This window comes from Xyrauchen texanus, chromosome 6 (genome assembly GCF_025860055.1).
Source record: "Xyrauchen texanus isolate HMW12.3.18 chromosome 6, RBS_HiC_50CHRs, whole genome shotgun sequence".
NCBI classification, from domain to species: Eukaryota; Metazoa; Chordata; class Actinopteri; order Cypriniformes; family Catostomidae; genus Xyrauchen; species Xyrauchen texanus.
In genome coordinates, this window is record NC_068281.1 from 35,420,219 (window position 1) to 35,435,736 (window position 15,518).

Consider the following 15,518-nt stretch of genomic DNA (forward strand, 5'->3'; position numbering starts at 1 on the left):
AATTACTGAGTGCACCTTTAAGATAGCCTATCTATTGCGATTTCCGTAGTGGCCACAATGAAAAAAAAATATTCTGCAATTTGTCTGAAGTGCTCTGTAGGAGGGCAAGAAGTTCATTTGAATTAGACGTCACACTAAAAAACACAATGATCTTTAGGACCGTGGGGTGTCACATCGGCCTATCTCTGCTTGCTGCTCGCTGCTCTCAGTCTGTGTGAATACCACGATAAGAATGGGTTCAGTCCGCGCGCACACACACTGTAATCTCACACTGCGCGAGCGGAGCGCGGCAATTTAATGACGGCATAATCTCATGAAGTAGCAACAATCAGGGGAAAAAACTGGATCTTCATGCGCACATTCGCGGGAATATTCCAGCTGGCATCAGGATGAAGACACCGATGGTAATTGTTGTAAAAACAGTTTTTAACGGATCTCTTCTCCTGTGCAGCATTGTTCCTGAAGTACTGCGGCTGTCTGTTGCTTTCCACTGCACATGCTGAATGAAAGATTAAAGAACAAAACAACCCAAAAAACCTTAATCCCCATTTCCTGACATATAAGTACTTTGTAGGAAATTACATTTGGGGGACAGAAGGCTTTGCCTTATGGAAAGAGTTTTTTTTATTGTTATTTTATATGCATTCTAAAACAATACATGCATTAATTTATTTGAGTATGGCACTGTTCAATAAATAATATTCTTTCAAATAAAATATATTTTAATAACGGTGCAGTTTATATGATGCTTCTAACAAATAAGTGGTTATTTTGTAGTAAGATTGTATTTAGTTTATTGTGGTTGCATTAATGCATAACGCGTTAGTTTTTAGGCATCATTAGTTGGTTATGATATTCGACCTTGCGCTCTGAACAGTCTGTGATATAAAGTAGTGGATATTAACTTTTGCCCTCGTGTTTTCCAGCGCCATGGAGTAGCCGTGTTTCTCGCGATCACAATGTGCACCAGTCTGTTCTTCGTGTACACCGTCAGCTATAACAATAGTACAACATCCAGCGCGTCCAAAGGTGCGTCGGGTGATAAAGTGGAGCCCACCGATGCGCCCGTCAAGACGCACCGAGCGCCGCCACTGCAGGGATACAGCAGCATCATTGACCACAAGGTAAATCCAGGCTGTTGTGTATTGTAAAGAAAGCTATTCAAGTGAAGTTTGTTGTCTGTAACCATATGGCAAGCCGATTTAGCTTTTAAAGCTCCCAGCAGTACTTCTAATTGCACTTTTACTAAGAATATTTTATTTAGAGAGCTCTACAATATATTTTCTACTAGTAAGAATTCAAATTACAGAGCTCTGTATTTGCAGTTTTACTAGCAAGAATGCAACTGCAGAGCTCTTCAATCCAAATGTGTTTTTTACAAGTAATATTTCCAGTTAGAGAGCTCTACGGTCATTTTTTGGCGAGGGGTGCTGCTGTTTAGGGGGGCGATGAGGGCATCAGAGAACCACTTATCTCCCTGGGGTTCTACCACCGTACACCAGGGCTAGTCAACTGGCGGCCGCGGGCCAAATCCGGTCCGCCAATCATCTTTGTCTGGCCCTCCGACTGATTTTTTTCAGTCAGAGTCTCACCATCTGAAGTCTCACCACCAAATTGTCTCACCATCTGAAATACCAGAGCACCCTCATTGCAAAACTCAACGTTCATACACTTGAGCCTCAGAAATCAGCGGTGAGTTTAACAACGCTCATTGGCGCATGCAACAGCATTCAGCCGCCGTCAGTTGTGATGACCGGTACGCATGTTTAAGCTTTTCTGCCGATAGTTTAGTTACACTGCTTTGCTAAACATGGATCACACCATTTAGGTGAGCATTTGATAACATCTTTTTCAATCAAATGTATTTTTATAAAATTATGTAGTTGTGTGGAATGCGGTCAAATGTACAGATGTAAAAAATTATCACGCAGTTGTGACAGAAATTTTGTCAGCACATATGCAAATTAGGCAACAAAAGCAATTGGTTATGAAAACTGAACATTCAAAGAAAATTCGCTGAAAACTTTGCTTTTATTCACTATTCTTGAAGTGTCAAATGATCGTGTCTCATCTGTTCAGGGTCTGTAGTGCTCGGAAAAAAATTATAGCGTGAAACAGCATCTGCAAATATCCTGATTTTATTTGGTTCTATACAGCTGAGTCAGCCCTCTCAATCACGAACAGCATCAACTCAGTTTGTTCTTCTTTTCCCAGTGATTACCTAAACAATATCTGGCTCCTGCACTGGCTATTGTGTGCAAATTCACAAAATTTGCAGGACAATTTTTTCCTCACTCAATAGGATGATACTTTATAGAGAAAGTGGAAGAATAGACATTTTATCTCTTTTTTCACCAAAAAGAAAATTAAATTTAAATGTATTCTTAAGTAAACATGACATTTTTATATGACCATTGTTCCCTATCTGTCACTCACTCGATGTTGTGTCGATGCACTGACATTAGGGGTCACACTTTGGAGCCCAAACATCTCTGATCTTTGAGAAAAGGCCAATGAGAATTGGCGTGTGGAATTTGCATGCCACTCCCCCGGACATATGGGTATAAAAGGAGTGCCGCTTGTGATCACACACTCAGATTTCTTCTTCGAAGTCGAGCATTCACTGAGCTGAATACTTCCTGCTGTTCCATTCATCTCTCCCTCTCTCTAAAGCTGCTGGATCTACGGCAGATTACAGTGGTTCTCCCCCCGCACACTTTGGTTGTGTCGTGCAACACCCCTGGGCACTTCGGCAGTACAGCAGAGCCTCCTATATATACGTATATATACAAATCACAAAAGAGTTTATATTTTCTCTAAAAGAGTGGCACAAACGAAAGCTTTTTTTCAAGATGCCTTTTCATTTGTGTATAATTCCTGGTTGCGGTCAATATCTCTCTGCTTCTGACGGTCCTCGATCGCTGCCTTAAGCGCTTGGGTGCTACTCACGCGGAGTCAGCATTCGTGGATGGTAACCATGGCTACGTTGCGGTCGTGGCTCGCCTTCGTAAGAGGGCAAGCCACCCCAGCAGCTCCCCGACTCGGTCCTTCTACCTCCGGGTATGAGGCGGGGTCGGTTAGCACTGGGGGCTATATGGGGACATCAATGGGAGCTTCTCTGCCGGGTTCCCCCACGGACCTCCCATTCCCCATCACGCTCGTATGCTCCGACTGAGCTCTGAAGCGAGGTTGCCGGTCCATCTCAAGGTGGGCCCCAATCTCGTTCGGAGCGAAGATTAGTTATCGATCAAGGCATCAGAGAGCAGGATTGTCATATCTGATGCTGAGGACTCGGCAGAACTCACAACTCTCAGTCGCAGGCCGACATGGAGCTGACGGCCATGCTTGCCCGGGCAGCTGCGAGTGTCGGGCTGAAGTGGAACCATCCACTCCTCCCCAAACCCTCACGGCTCGATGATTAGTTCCTGGGGCCAGAGCGCTGCTCACGGCCACGCTCCACCCCTGTTCCTTTCTTCCCGACTAAATGGCTAAATTCTACATCGCTGCTGGACACGCCGCTTCTGCCTTGCATGCCATGGCGCTCCTGCAGGTGCACCAAGCCAAGGTACTTAGAGAACTGCACGAGGGTAGTCCTGACCCGGGACTAATGCAGGAGCTGCGCTTGGCTACCGACTTCGCCCTCCAAGCGACGAAGGTCACGGCGCGCGCTCTCGGGCAGATCATGTCCACCCTGGTGGTCCAGGAACACCACCTTTGGCTCAACCTGGTCGAGTTGCAAGAGGTCGCCATGGTTTGTTTCCTTGACGCCCCCATCTCCCAGGTTGGGCTGTTTGGCGACACCATTGGAGACTAACAAAGAAGTGGTTATTTTGTAGTAAGATTGTATTTAGTTTATTGTGGTTGCATTAATGCATGATCTGACGCGTGATGATCATGCTCATAATTTCAGTTCTTATAATCTTAATATCTCAGTCTAAGAATTGGTTTATTATTCACCAGAGGGTCGGGTGGAGAATCCTTGGTTCCATTTGACTTTTGCTTTGCTGCACGCCCAACGGGCTGCGGTACCCACATTTTCAATATAAGAGCAGGTTCCTCATTCCTTGGGCCCTATTTCCGGTCTCCCCAGCCACCGGTTCTCTTTGGCAGGCACGGCGTCCCGAGACCGGGCCTCCCGCTTCCGCACGACCAGTCTCCCTCCTATGGAAGGATGTGATAGAGCCTGTCCCACCAACCGAGATGAGGAAGGGGTTTTACAGCCCCAAATTCATCTTACTCAAGAAAGGCGGCAGGTTGCGGCCAATATTAGACCTGCGAGTTCTGAATCGGGACCTGCACAGACTCCCGTTCAAGATGCTCACGCAAAGACGCATTTTAGCGAGTGTCCGGCATCAGGATTGGTTCGTGGCGGTAGACCTGAAGGACGTGTAATTCCATGTCTCGATTCTTCGGGTCAACTGGAAAAAGAGCTAGTTTGCCCCAGTTCAGAGCATCTCTTTTCTCAGTATGGAGTTAGATTTGTCTCGATAACAGCTCGTCTCAGTGCTGCACTGTCTGCATGCGTTCAGACAGAATACACTGGTCCCACTGAAATCCTTTCAGAGGCTCCTGGGGCATATGGGATCCTCAGCGATGGTCACGCCGCTCGGGTTGATGCATATGAGACCACTTCAGCACTGGCTACAGACCCGAGTCGAGAGACGAGCATGGTGCCACGGCACATACCACGTTCTCGTCACACAGGCTTGTCACCATCTATTCCACCGCCCCTGATCAGACCTTGCTTTGCTACGGGCAGGAGTTCCCCTAGATGCATGTCGGTCCCCAGGCATGTCGTGGTTACGACAGATGCCTCCCAGCGTGGCTGAGGCACCATGTGTAACAGCACTTGGACCGGCCCGCGACTGTGTTGGCACATTAAATGCCTCGAGTTGCTGGTGGTACTACTTGCCCTGAGGAGGCTATTGCCATTGATCCGGGTCAAGCATGTGTTGGTCCGGACAGACAACACAGCGACGATTGCGTACATCAACCGCCAAGGCAGCTTACGCTCTCGTCGAACAACTCGCCCATCGCCTCCTTCTTTGGAGTCAGCAGTGGCTCAAGACGTGCTATTGTGGCAGGTTATGCTCAGGGGAGAGTGGAGACTCCACCTTCAGGCGGTTCAACTGATCTGGAGTCGATTCGGCCAAGCAGAGGTAGACCTGTTTGCTTCCCCAGAATCCTCCCACTGCCCGATTTGTTACTCTCTGACCTAGGCTCCCTCGGAACAGATGCCCTGGCACACAGCTGGCCCCTGGGGCTACGCAAATATGCGTTCCCCCAGTGAGCCTACTTGCACAGACGTTGTGCAAGATCAGGGAGGACGAGGAGCAGAACCTCTTAGTGGCCCATTACTGGCCCTCCTTGACTTTGTTCTCGGACCTCATGATCCTCATGACAGCCCCCCCCCCAGTGAATTCCTCTGAGGAAAGACCTACTTTCTCAGTGACAGGGCACCAACTGGCACCCACGACCGGACCTCTGGAATCTCCATGTCTGGCCCCTGGACGGGACACGGAAGACTTATGTGGCCTACCGCCTGCAGTGGTAGACACAATCACTCAGGCCAGGGCCCCTCAACGAGGCACCTCTATGGCCTGAATTGGCATCTGTTTGCTAAGTGGTGTTCTTCCCGAGGTGAAGACCCCCAGAGATGCACAGTAGGATCAGTGCTAGAGTTTGGTCCGGCTTACTCTCATATCATCCTGGGACCCCGACCAGGCTACGTGTCCAAGGTTACCACGACCCCTTTCAGGGATCAGGTGGTGAACCTTCAAGCGCTGCCATTGGAGGAGGCAGACCAAGCCATGTCGTTGCTGTGTCCGGTGCGTGCTCTTCGCATATACTTGGATTGCATGCAGCGCTTTAGAAGCTCCGAGCAGCTATTTGTCTGCTTCGGTGGACAGCAGAAAGGAAGCGCTGTCTCCAAACATCGACGCCATCACTATGGCATACCATGCTCAGCATGTGCCACCCCCTGCTGGCCAGTGAGCCCACTCTACCAGGGATGTTGTGGCTTCTTGGCCATTGTCCCGTGGTGCCTCTCTAGCAGATATTTGTAGAGCTGCGGGCTGGGCAACACCCAACACCTTTGCAAGGTTTTATAACTTCTGGGTTGAGCCAGTTTCGTCCCGTGTGTTATCAGGTGACACTAACAGGTAAGTTCGGGTCAGCTGGCCGGGTGTACATCTTGTGCATAGCGCATTTCCCCTCCCTTGAGGTGAAGACATGCATTCTTTCCCAGTTGCGTTCGCAAAAGAGTGAACCCTGGACGTTCTTCCTCGTTTGGAGAGGTAAGTACTACACATGTGCTGGTTGTCTCCTTAGGTAACCCTGAGTGATGTATATTCCGCTAAATGGTTAGCGGAATATACATCACACGGTAAACCGCGTCTTCCTGTGGCAGAGGGCCCTCTCTCCATTGTCACCATGTTTGTAGTAACTCCTCCCCTCCTTGGGTAGGACCTACCTTGGCGCCGCTTTGCACGACGTGCTTCCACTTCGACCCGGTAAGACCATGTGTTGTATTCACTTAGAAGCCCCCCCCCCTCTCGGGCCAGGTGTGGTCTCTGCGGTGTCCTCATCTTTGGAGGGACACCCCCTATCATAAACCATATATGCCCCCAGCTGAACGATTTTGTTCTTTTTTTCGGAGAGAACAATAGAGGGAAAGCTACGGCTGTCCTTAAACTTAGGTAGTAGTTACGCGATGGCTTGCTCCACTGGCTACGAGGCACACAGAATTCTGCCCGTCTTGCACCGCCAGTCTGCTTAACTCGGTTCAGCTCTTGTGGCATTTTTCATTGGCACCTCTAGTGTCAACTCATCGACATAACGTTGAGTGAGTGACAGATAGGGAACGTCATGGTTACTGATGTAACCTCCTTTTCCTGATGGAGGGTACGAGACGTTGTGTCCCTTTTGCCACAATGCTGAACCAACCGCTGAAATGGCCGGGTCATTGGCTCATCTCCTCAGTGTGAAACCTGAGTGTGTGTTAGCAAACGGCACTCCTTTTATACCCGTATGTCCAGGGGAGTGGCATGCAAATTCCACACACCAATTCTCATTGGCCTTTTCTCAACGATCAGATGTCTGGGCCTCCAAGGGTGACCCTTAGTGTCAACTCATCGACACAACGTCTTGTTCCCTCCATCAGGAAACGGAGGTTACATCAGTAACCATGACGTTTTCATATGTGGGTTGATAGTTTGAGAAGGTTTAAGCAGGTCTAAATTTTTCTCCTCCGTTTTAATCATTTGTAAGCAATAGCCATAAAATATTACAATTATGTTTCTTTTTTATAGTAAAGATGATAAAAAAATGTATGTTTGTTTTTCAGCCAGATCTTATGAAGGAATTTATGGCCAGACCTTAAAAAAATTATAATTCAAAATAGAGTTTACCCTGTGACTATTTTAATATAAATAAATGCACTGTATTAAAGGTGTTTTTAAGTAACATGTTACTTGTGATGAAAGTGTTAGCTAAGATAAATATGGAAAAAATGTTGCCCCCGCAAAGTTTTCATCTGGATAATCTGGCCCCCACAAGAAATTAGTTCAAGAGCCCTGTCATACACACACACACACACACTCAAAATGCAATGGAATGTTTTCACCAGCAATTAAGTCATTCAATAAGCCAGCTAATGCATTAGTTACATTGTGCCACATTCAAAACTGTTGTCGTGTCAACATTATAGATTTTCAGACAAAAAACCTATTCAAATGAACCCATGTGCTAATATATTACGCTATTATTAAGTGCCCTAGTTGATAACATTAGGGAGACAGTCTGTTGCTCAGCTGAGGTTTTAGCATCAATGTCTAGTATCTAGCACAACGGCTCTCTTCGGTTCGGCAGAGCCCTGCCCACAAGCATGACAAATATCTCTGAAACGGGAAGCGATTTTTATGTACACTGGAGGCCAAAAGTTTGGAATGATGTACAGATTTTGCTGTTTCGGAAGGAAACAAAAGTATAGTCAAGACATTACCAATGTAAAAAATCAATATTTGAAAAAAGTCATTTTTTATCAAATCTAGACAGACCCCATTTATAGAACCATCACTCCAACCCCTTATCCTTGAGTAATCATGCTAAATTGCTAATTTGGTACTAGAAAATCACTTTCCATTATATCAAACACAGTTGAAAGCTATCTGGTTCATTAAATGAAGCTTAACATTGTCTTTGTGTTTGTTTTTGAGTTGCCACAGTTTCCAATAGACTGTCATGTCTTAAGGTCAATATTAGGTAAAAAATTGCAAAAAAAGAAACAGTTTTCTCTAGAAACTCGTCAGTCAATCATTGTTTTGAGGAATGAAGGCTATACAATGCTTGAAAATTCCAAAGGTGTGCACTACAGTCTTCAAAGACATAGAACAACTGGCTCTAACAAGGACAGAAAGAGGTGTGGAAGGCCAGATGTACAACTAAACAAGAGGATACATCAGAATCTCTAAAGTTTGAGAAATAGATGCCTCACATGTCCTCAGCTGACAGCTTCATTGAATTCTACCCGCTCAACACCAGTGTCAAGTACAAAAAAAACAGGAAAACAAAAAGAAAAGTTTAAAGTGGGCAAAGAAACACAGACATCGGACAACAGATAACTGGAAAAGAGTGTTATGGATCTTAACCCCACTGAGCATTTGTGGGATCAGTTAGACTGTAAGGTGCATGAGAAGTGCCTGACAAGACAGTCACATCTATGGCAAGTGCTACATGAAGTGTGGGGTGAAATGTCACCTGAGAATCTGGACAAACTGACAGCTAGAATGTCAAAGATCTGCAAAGCTGTCATTGCTGCATGTGGAGGATTTTTTTCTGAGAACACTTTGAAGTAGTTTTTTTTTATTGTAATAGTAATTTTTCACATTATCAATGTCCTGACTATAAATTGTTATCAGTTGAATGCCATTTTAGTCAATAAAAGTACCAATTTCTTTGCATAAGAGCAAAATCTGTACATTATTCCAAGCTTTTGACCACCAGTGAATGACAGATATACTGAAAGTGAAATTTGTGTTGTACTCTATATACTGCATAATTACAATGAAATATAGGAAATCTCGTTGACTGTTTTCTAGTCTTACTCATTAGGTGGTGCTCTATAATATATTTGCTACTACTAAAATTCTAAATACAAAACTCTATAGTAGATTTTTTACTAGTAAGAATTTCATTAAAGAGATTGTTCACCCAAAACGCATAATATCCCAGGTGTGTATGACTTTCTCTCTTCACCAGAACAAAAATAGAAAAATAGAAAAATGTCTTGGCTCAGGGATTTCTCTTTTGAAGGTCCAAAAATCACAGACAGTCAGCATAAACGTCATCCATACAACACCAGCTGTTAAATTAATGTCTGCTAAAGTGATACGATCACTTTTGGTGTGAAAAAAGATCAATACTTAAGTACTTTTTAACTATGATCCAACGCTTCAGGAGTGGGTGGAGTCCAAGCGGTCTTTCATGTGACATATTCGCATTGCCATGATACCGACGTAATCTCACGTTCACCTCTCGGTTGAGACATCCAGGATAAGCACACAAACGCACTATTGTGAGTAAAGACACAGATAAATACAGATCTAAATGAAAAACAACAAAGCTACTGAACAGTGCTGCTCTTCCGTCTGTGATTCACGTGTGTCAGTTCATGCTTGTTTCAAATGCCAATGCGATTATGTCACACGCGTGTACTGCTGCAGACAGAAAGCATGATTTAGAGATAAAAAAGTACTTAAATATTTATCTTTTTCGCACCAAAAGTGATTGTGTCGCTTTACAAAACATTCATTTAACAGCTGGTGTCATATGGATGACATTTATGCTGTCTTTCTGTGATTTTTTTAATAGAAATCTCCTTTTTTTAAATTTTTTTATTTGTATTTAAATTTGTTCTGGTGAAGAGATAAAATCATGCAAACCTGGGATAGCATGAGGGTGAGTAAATAATGAGATAATTTTTGGGTGAACTATTCCTTTAACAGAGCTGTCTATTTGTATTTCTTTACTACGAATGCAGTTGCAGAGCTCTACAATCAAAATACATAGCTCTACAATTGATTTTTTTTTTACAAGAATTCTAATCAGAGAGCTCTACAATGGACTTTTTTATTAGGAATATTTAAATTAGAGAGCTCTATGATAGATTCTTAACTAGTTAGAATTTTCTTAACAGAGCTCTCTATTTGCATATAAGGTCAAAGTCAAAAGTCCAATTAGACAAATGCCTGTTTTTTTTTTGTTTTTTTTTTGCTGTGGTTCTGTATGTTTGTTTCAAAGACCTTTTTCAAAACTGTCATTAATTAGGACATTTTTGGGTGAAATACCCAAACAAGCATTCCAATAGCATCAAATGTAGCAAATGCTTTTGAGTACACAAGTAAAGACAATAAAACTGCACTAGCACACATTTAAGCAAGGGCCAACTATATAATGACGTTAGAATATAACCAAATGGTTCAACTGTATTCTTAGGACAGGGGTTTTACCATACTGTAAATGTCAGCTTGGGTTTTAAATGTTTTGGCCAAGACAATAGTTTTTTTAAAATTATTAGCTTCACATTTCTCCCTTTAAACTGTCTAAAAAAAATTTCCCCATTCTCTGGATTGTAATTGCCTCACTGTAAATCAGATATTTGCTTTTTATTAAGATTTTTGTTGTTGTTGTTGTTGATTAAGATGAGTTGGGATGAGTTGAAATGATTTGAAAAATAATAAGTGTGACAATCTTGGAAGACAATGTGGTTAAAAATTAAATTGTGACATTTAAAATGGATAAACAACCTCAGTAGAGGTCTGCAACCCGACCCGGGTTTGGGTCAGTTTGTCAAGTTGGACTTTGGGTTTGGGTCGAGTTCGGGTTTGTAATTAATGAAAAACTAAACTGGCTTACCGTACTTGTTTCACGCACACGCTCTCACTCACAGACACATGCGAATGGACGAGTTAGGGGCCGTTCACACTGAACAGGTTTTTGCGTGCATCTTTTCTGTTTTCCCCTTATTTTCCTATGTGAACACATGCTGGACGTATGTCTTTGATATTTGCACCGTGTCTCGTACAGGACCGGCACATTTAAACACCATGTCAATTTAAAAATAACTTTTTCAAATACGCATATTGAGACACCTGCAATCGGTTTCATTCTTTGCGCTGCGTCTAGATTGTTTTTAGCACAGTTGTCACTAAGATTAAACATTCTGAACAAGTTCAGGCTGCATGGAGGGGACTATTGCACAGTTTCATTTTATTCCAGATTGTTCTGTACCAAGTGAAGGGGCTGTGTGCCTTGTTAAAAATGTGTTTACTGTTTCAGTACTGTTACGAATGTTGCCTATATGCTTACTTAAAATACAGCCTATTGCAACAGTACCTGGTAGGAGAAGAAATTAGATAGTAAGAGATTTAGGGTTCAGGTAATCGTTCGGGCCACATGGTCTCGGGAACAGGTCGGGTTCAGGTTTTATTTTAAGGCCCGTGCAGATCTCTAAACCACAGTCTACACAGATAGACTAGCTTTTTTTCCAGGCTTTTGAAGCTAAATTCAGCAAAAGCTGCCTAAGCCATTCAGTCAGATTTAAAGCTTATTCATTTGCTGACACTGCTAATCAATAAACCAGATTAGTATAGAAAATAATATTATTATTGGTTAACACAATCATTTAGCAGTTTGGGTGCAAAAAGAAGGTGCACATTAGTGCGTTTACATTATTAATTACATATAAATTAATTTCTACTATTCTCATTGATTCACTTGCATGGGGCTGAACAGAGTAAAGAGTTTAGCTTAGGGGAAGAGTCAGATTGCAGGCACTCACACAAAGTTCTTTGAAACACTTTCCTGCATCTCCCATTAATCATTATTTACCCCTGGCTCAGGCAGACGGACCGTTCAATACTCACCTGCCGTAAGCAATATCAGCTTCAACTCAAGCGAAATCCCTCACTGCCCTCTTCTATCTGTTATTGATAAACCCAAAGCAATTTTTCTGCTGTGAGATCTGACACCACTTGTCTCACGCCGCCACCAATGACTAACATTGCTGTTCACATAAGGGTTGATAGAAAATGAACTGTTATGGTTGTTGCTGAGCGCTTTAAGTCTCAGAAGAGCTGTTGACAAAGCCAAATGACTCTGGGATCGATCACTGAGCTACTTTGATGATTCTCTGCTTGTTGATTATTAGGACCCAGGTTTATTGGGGAGGTCCCTAATGGCTGGGGTTGGCATTGTTAGATGCTTTAATTTAATTGTGACATTAGTTTTAATTCATGAATATTAATTCATGGCATCACCATATTGCAAAAACAGCATTGTAAAAACAATCACTGTTCCCTGTCTGACGTTGTGTCGAGTGAAGCTTATGTGGCAGTGCAGCTTTGCCCCTGGGCACTTCTACAGCACTGCTAAAAGAGAGTATTTTCCTGAAATAGTTTATTTTCTCTAAAAGAGCAATATACAGCTGGTGTTGAACATCCTTTTCAGGATGCGTCTTTATAAAGATGCCCTTCCGCCCCTGTGTAGTTCCTGGATGTGGTCAATTTCTCTCCGCTCCTGAAGGTCACAGACGCAGCCTCGTCAACACAGAGGTGGCATTTGTGGATGGTTCGTGTTCTCACTGCAAGAACCTAACCATGGCAACGTTGCGGTCGCGGCTTCCCTTCTTAAAGAGGATGCTTGAGGTCCGTGCGGCTCGCCTCACGGCCAGTCTGTTTACGTCCTCGAGCTCATCTGACGTGGAAGACTCGACTGAGCTGCCGCCTTCGGGTCGGCATGCCCAGTCTGAGGCTGACGGCTAGATGGCCGACATGATTGCCCGGGCCGCCTTTAGCATGGGGTTGAACTGGAACCGCCCCCCGGTTCCTTTCTTCCCGGAGGTGCAGGTTGAGCTGACGAGGCCGTGGAGGGCACCTCTTACTGCCCACAACCGACCTCCTCGCTCACCTCCGCCTGCTGCCAGACTTTCAACCCCTGGACAGGCCTCTGTTTTCTGCAGACAGGCGTCCCCCGACACGTTCTGGTCACCACAGATGCCTCCTGGACGGGGCCCCGGCTGGGTTGGCACATCAACTGCCTAGAGTTGCTGGCTGTATTCCTTGCCCTGCGGAGGTTTCTCCCTCTAATATGGGGCTCAGACAGCACCGCTACGATAGCATACATAAATCAGCAATCGTTATATGTCACAACTCGCCTGCCATCCTCTCCTTTGGAGCAAGCAGGGACTCGCTTTTGCGACAATGTACGCTCAACAGAGAGTGGAGGCTCCACCCTCGCTTCCCAAGAGACCTCCCACTGCCCGCTCTGGTACTACCTAGTGGAGGCTCCCCTCGGGACAAATGCGCTGGCACACAGCTGGTCCCGGGGGCTGCGCAAATACGCATTTCCCCCAGTGAGCCTACTTGCACGGGTGCTGTGCAAGGTCAGGGAGGACGAGGAACAAGTCACTTTGGTGGCCCCCTACTGGCCCATATGGACTTGGTTCTCATATCTCACGCTCCTCTCTAATTCCCTGAGGAAGGACCTTCTTTCTCAGGGACGGGGCACACTCTGGCATCCACGCCCAGACCTCTAGAACCTCCACGTCTGGCCCATGGATGGGATGCGGAAGATCTAAGTGTTCTTATTTCTGCAAGAGAGGCTGGAGGGGAGGCTGTCCCCCTCCACCTTGAAGGTTTCTGTAGCCGCCATATCTCACCACGACGCAGTGGACGGTAAGCATGATCTGATTATCAGGTTCCTTACAGCCACCCAGAGGCTGAACCCTCCCAGTCCATGCCTGTTCCCCTCATGGGATCTCTCTGTGGTCCTTTCAGGCCTTCAGAGACCCCCTTTTGAGCTGCTAGAATCAGGGCATTCACTGGCCTTCAGGGACCAGGTAGTGAAACTGCTAGCACTGTCCTGGGAGGAGGCAGACCCAGCCTTTTCGTTGCTGTGTCCGGTGCGTGCTTTGTGTACTTATGTGGACCACACGCAGAGCTTTAGATGTTCTGAGCAGCTCTTTGTCTGCTTTGGTGGACAGCAGAACGTGAACACTGTCTCCAAACAGAGGCTTTCCCACTGGGTTTTTGATGCCATCGCTTTGGGCTATCACACCCAGGCTGTGCACACTCGGCGAGAAGTGTGGCATCCTTGTGGGCACTGGCCAACGGCACCTCCTTAGCAGACATCTGCAGAGCAGTGGGATGGGCAACACCCAATACCTTTATGATATTTTACAATCTCAGTGTTGAGTTGGTCTCATCCCATGTTCTCTCAGGTCCGAGCATGTAGAACTCGGGAATGCGGAACGTCTGACCAGGTGTTCCGCTTGCACATAGCGTGCTTACCCTCCACTGTGGTGATCATGTGTGCTCTTTTTCCCCAGGAGAATCCACTAGATTCACGCTCCCTAGATGTTCTTCCTCCCTAGCCCTCTGGTCCGCGAATTCAGTGGAGGAATTATCCAACCAGACCCACTACGGGTACTTAGAATACTTAGAACACTGTACTAGAATAGGTGCTCCATAGGATAGGCCCTTGTGGATTAATCCCCCTGTGTGTATTTTCTGCAGTACGGTCCCCCTGTGGGTGGACCCGCGTCTCCCTTGGGCAGTCCCAGCTGCCCCCTGGTCACTGAGTTTGTAGCAACTCCCTCACAGCAGGTAGATTTCCACATGTGGCCTGAAAACCCATGTGACATATTTCGCCACTCTTTACCTCCCCCCAGCCTCGGCAGGTGGTGGTCTCCGTGGGGTCTTTTCTCCCTGAAAGAATAGGAGTTGTAAAGGACTGCCTTCCTCGATGCATGTGATCGTGTTAAGATGGCAGCTTTATCTCTATGCGAGAAACATAGAGAGAGAAAATGTGCGGCTGGCGCGGCCTGCTCCCATTCTTGGCAGGCCGATTTATTCCCCCTTTCGGGATGCCGGTAACCTTGCCAGTGACGATTTTATTGGCCGTTGGGGAACGGTACTTGCAGTCTGACGCAGCCTGTTGCTTTTGCACGCAACTGCCTGCCCGCACCTGCATCAGCAGCGCATGTACATAGTTCAGCGCATGGCATGACTGAATAGGGACCCCTAGTCTCGTTTCACTCGACACAACGTCGAAGTGAGCGACAGACGGTGAACGTCTTGATTACTGTTGTAACCTCCATTCCCTGATGGAGGAAACGAGACGTTGTGTCCCCCTGGCCACGATGCTGAACCGAGCCACTGCAATGGCCGAACCTTATTCTCGGCTCCTCAGTGCAAAACCTGAATGAACAGAGTCATGATTCCATCCCTTTATACCCGTATGTCCAGGGGAGGGACATGCAAATTCTGTCTGCCAAATTCTCATTGGCCTTTTCTCAAGTTCATATGTAACCGAGGCCTTCATGAAAGTCCCCTAGTGTCGCTTCACTCGACACAACGTCTCGTTCCCTCCATCAGGGAACGGAGGTTACAACAGTAACCTAGATGTTTTCAATCAGTTTTCCCGATCACTCTTCCATCGGTCAGAAAAACAGATAGTAA

The 15,518-nt window shown here is 45.6% G+C and overlaps 1 protein-coding gene across 1 annotated transcript in view; it reads left to right on the forward strand.

The window, feature by feature from the left end:
- Positions 1-233: 233 nt before the first annotated feature.
- The window catches only part of LOC127644607 (alpha-N-acetylgalactosaminide alpha-2,6-sialyltransferase 5-like), a 74,724-nt gene continuing 59,439 nt past the window's right edge, over positions 234-15,518 (forward strand). The window contains exons 1-2 of the mRNA XM_052127870.1: positions 234-404; positions 927-1,124. Of these exons, the coding sequence (XP_051983830.1) occupies positions 390-404; positions 927-1,124 (213 nt within the window). The 5' untranslated portion in view covers positions 234-389. The remainder of the gene's footprint in view (positions 405-926; positions 1,125-15,518) is intronic.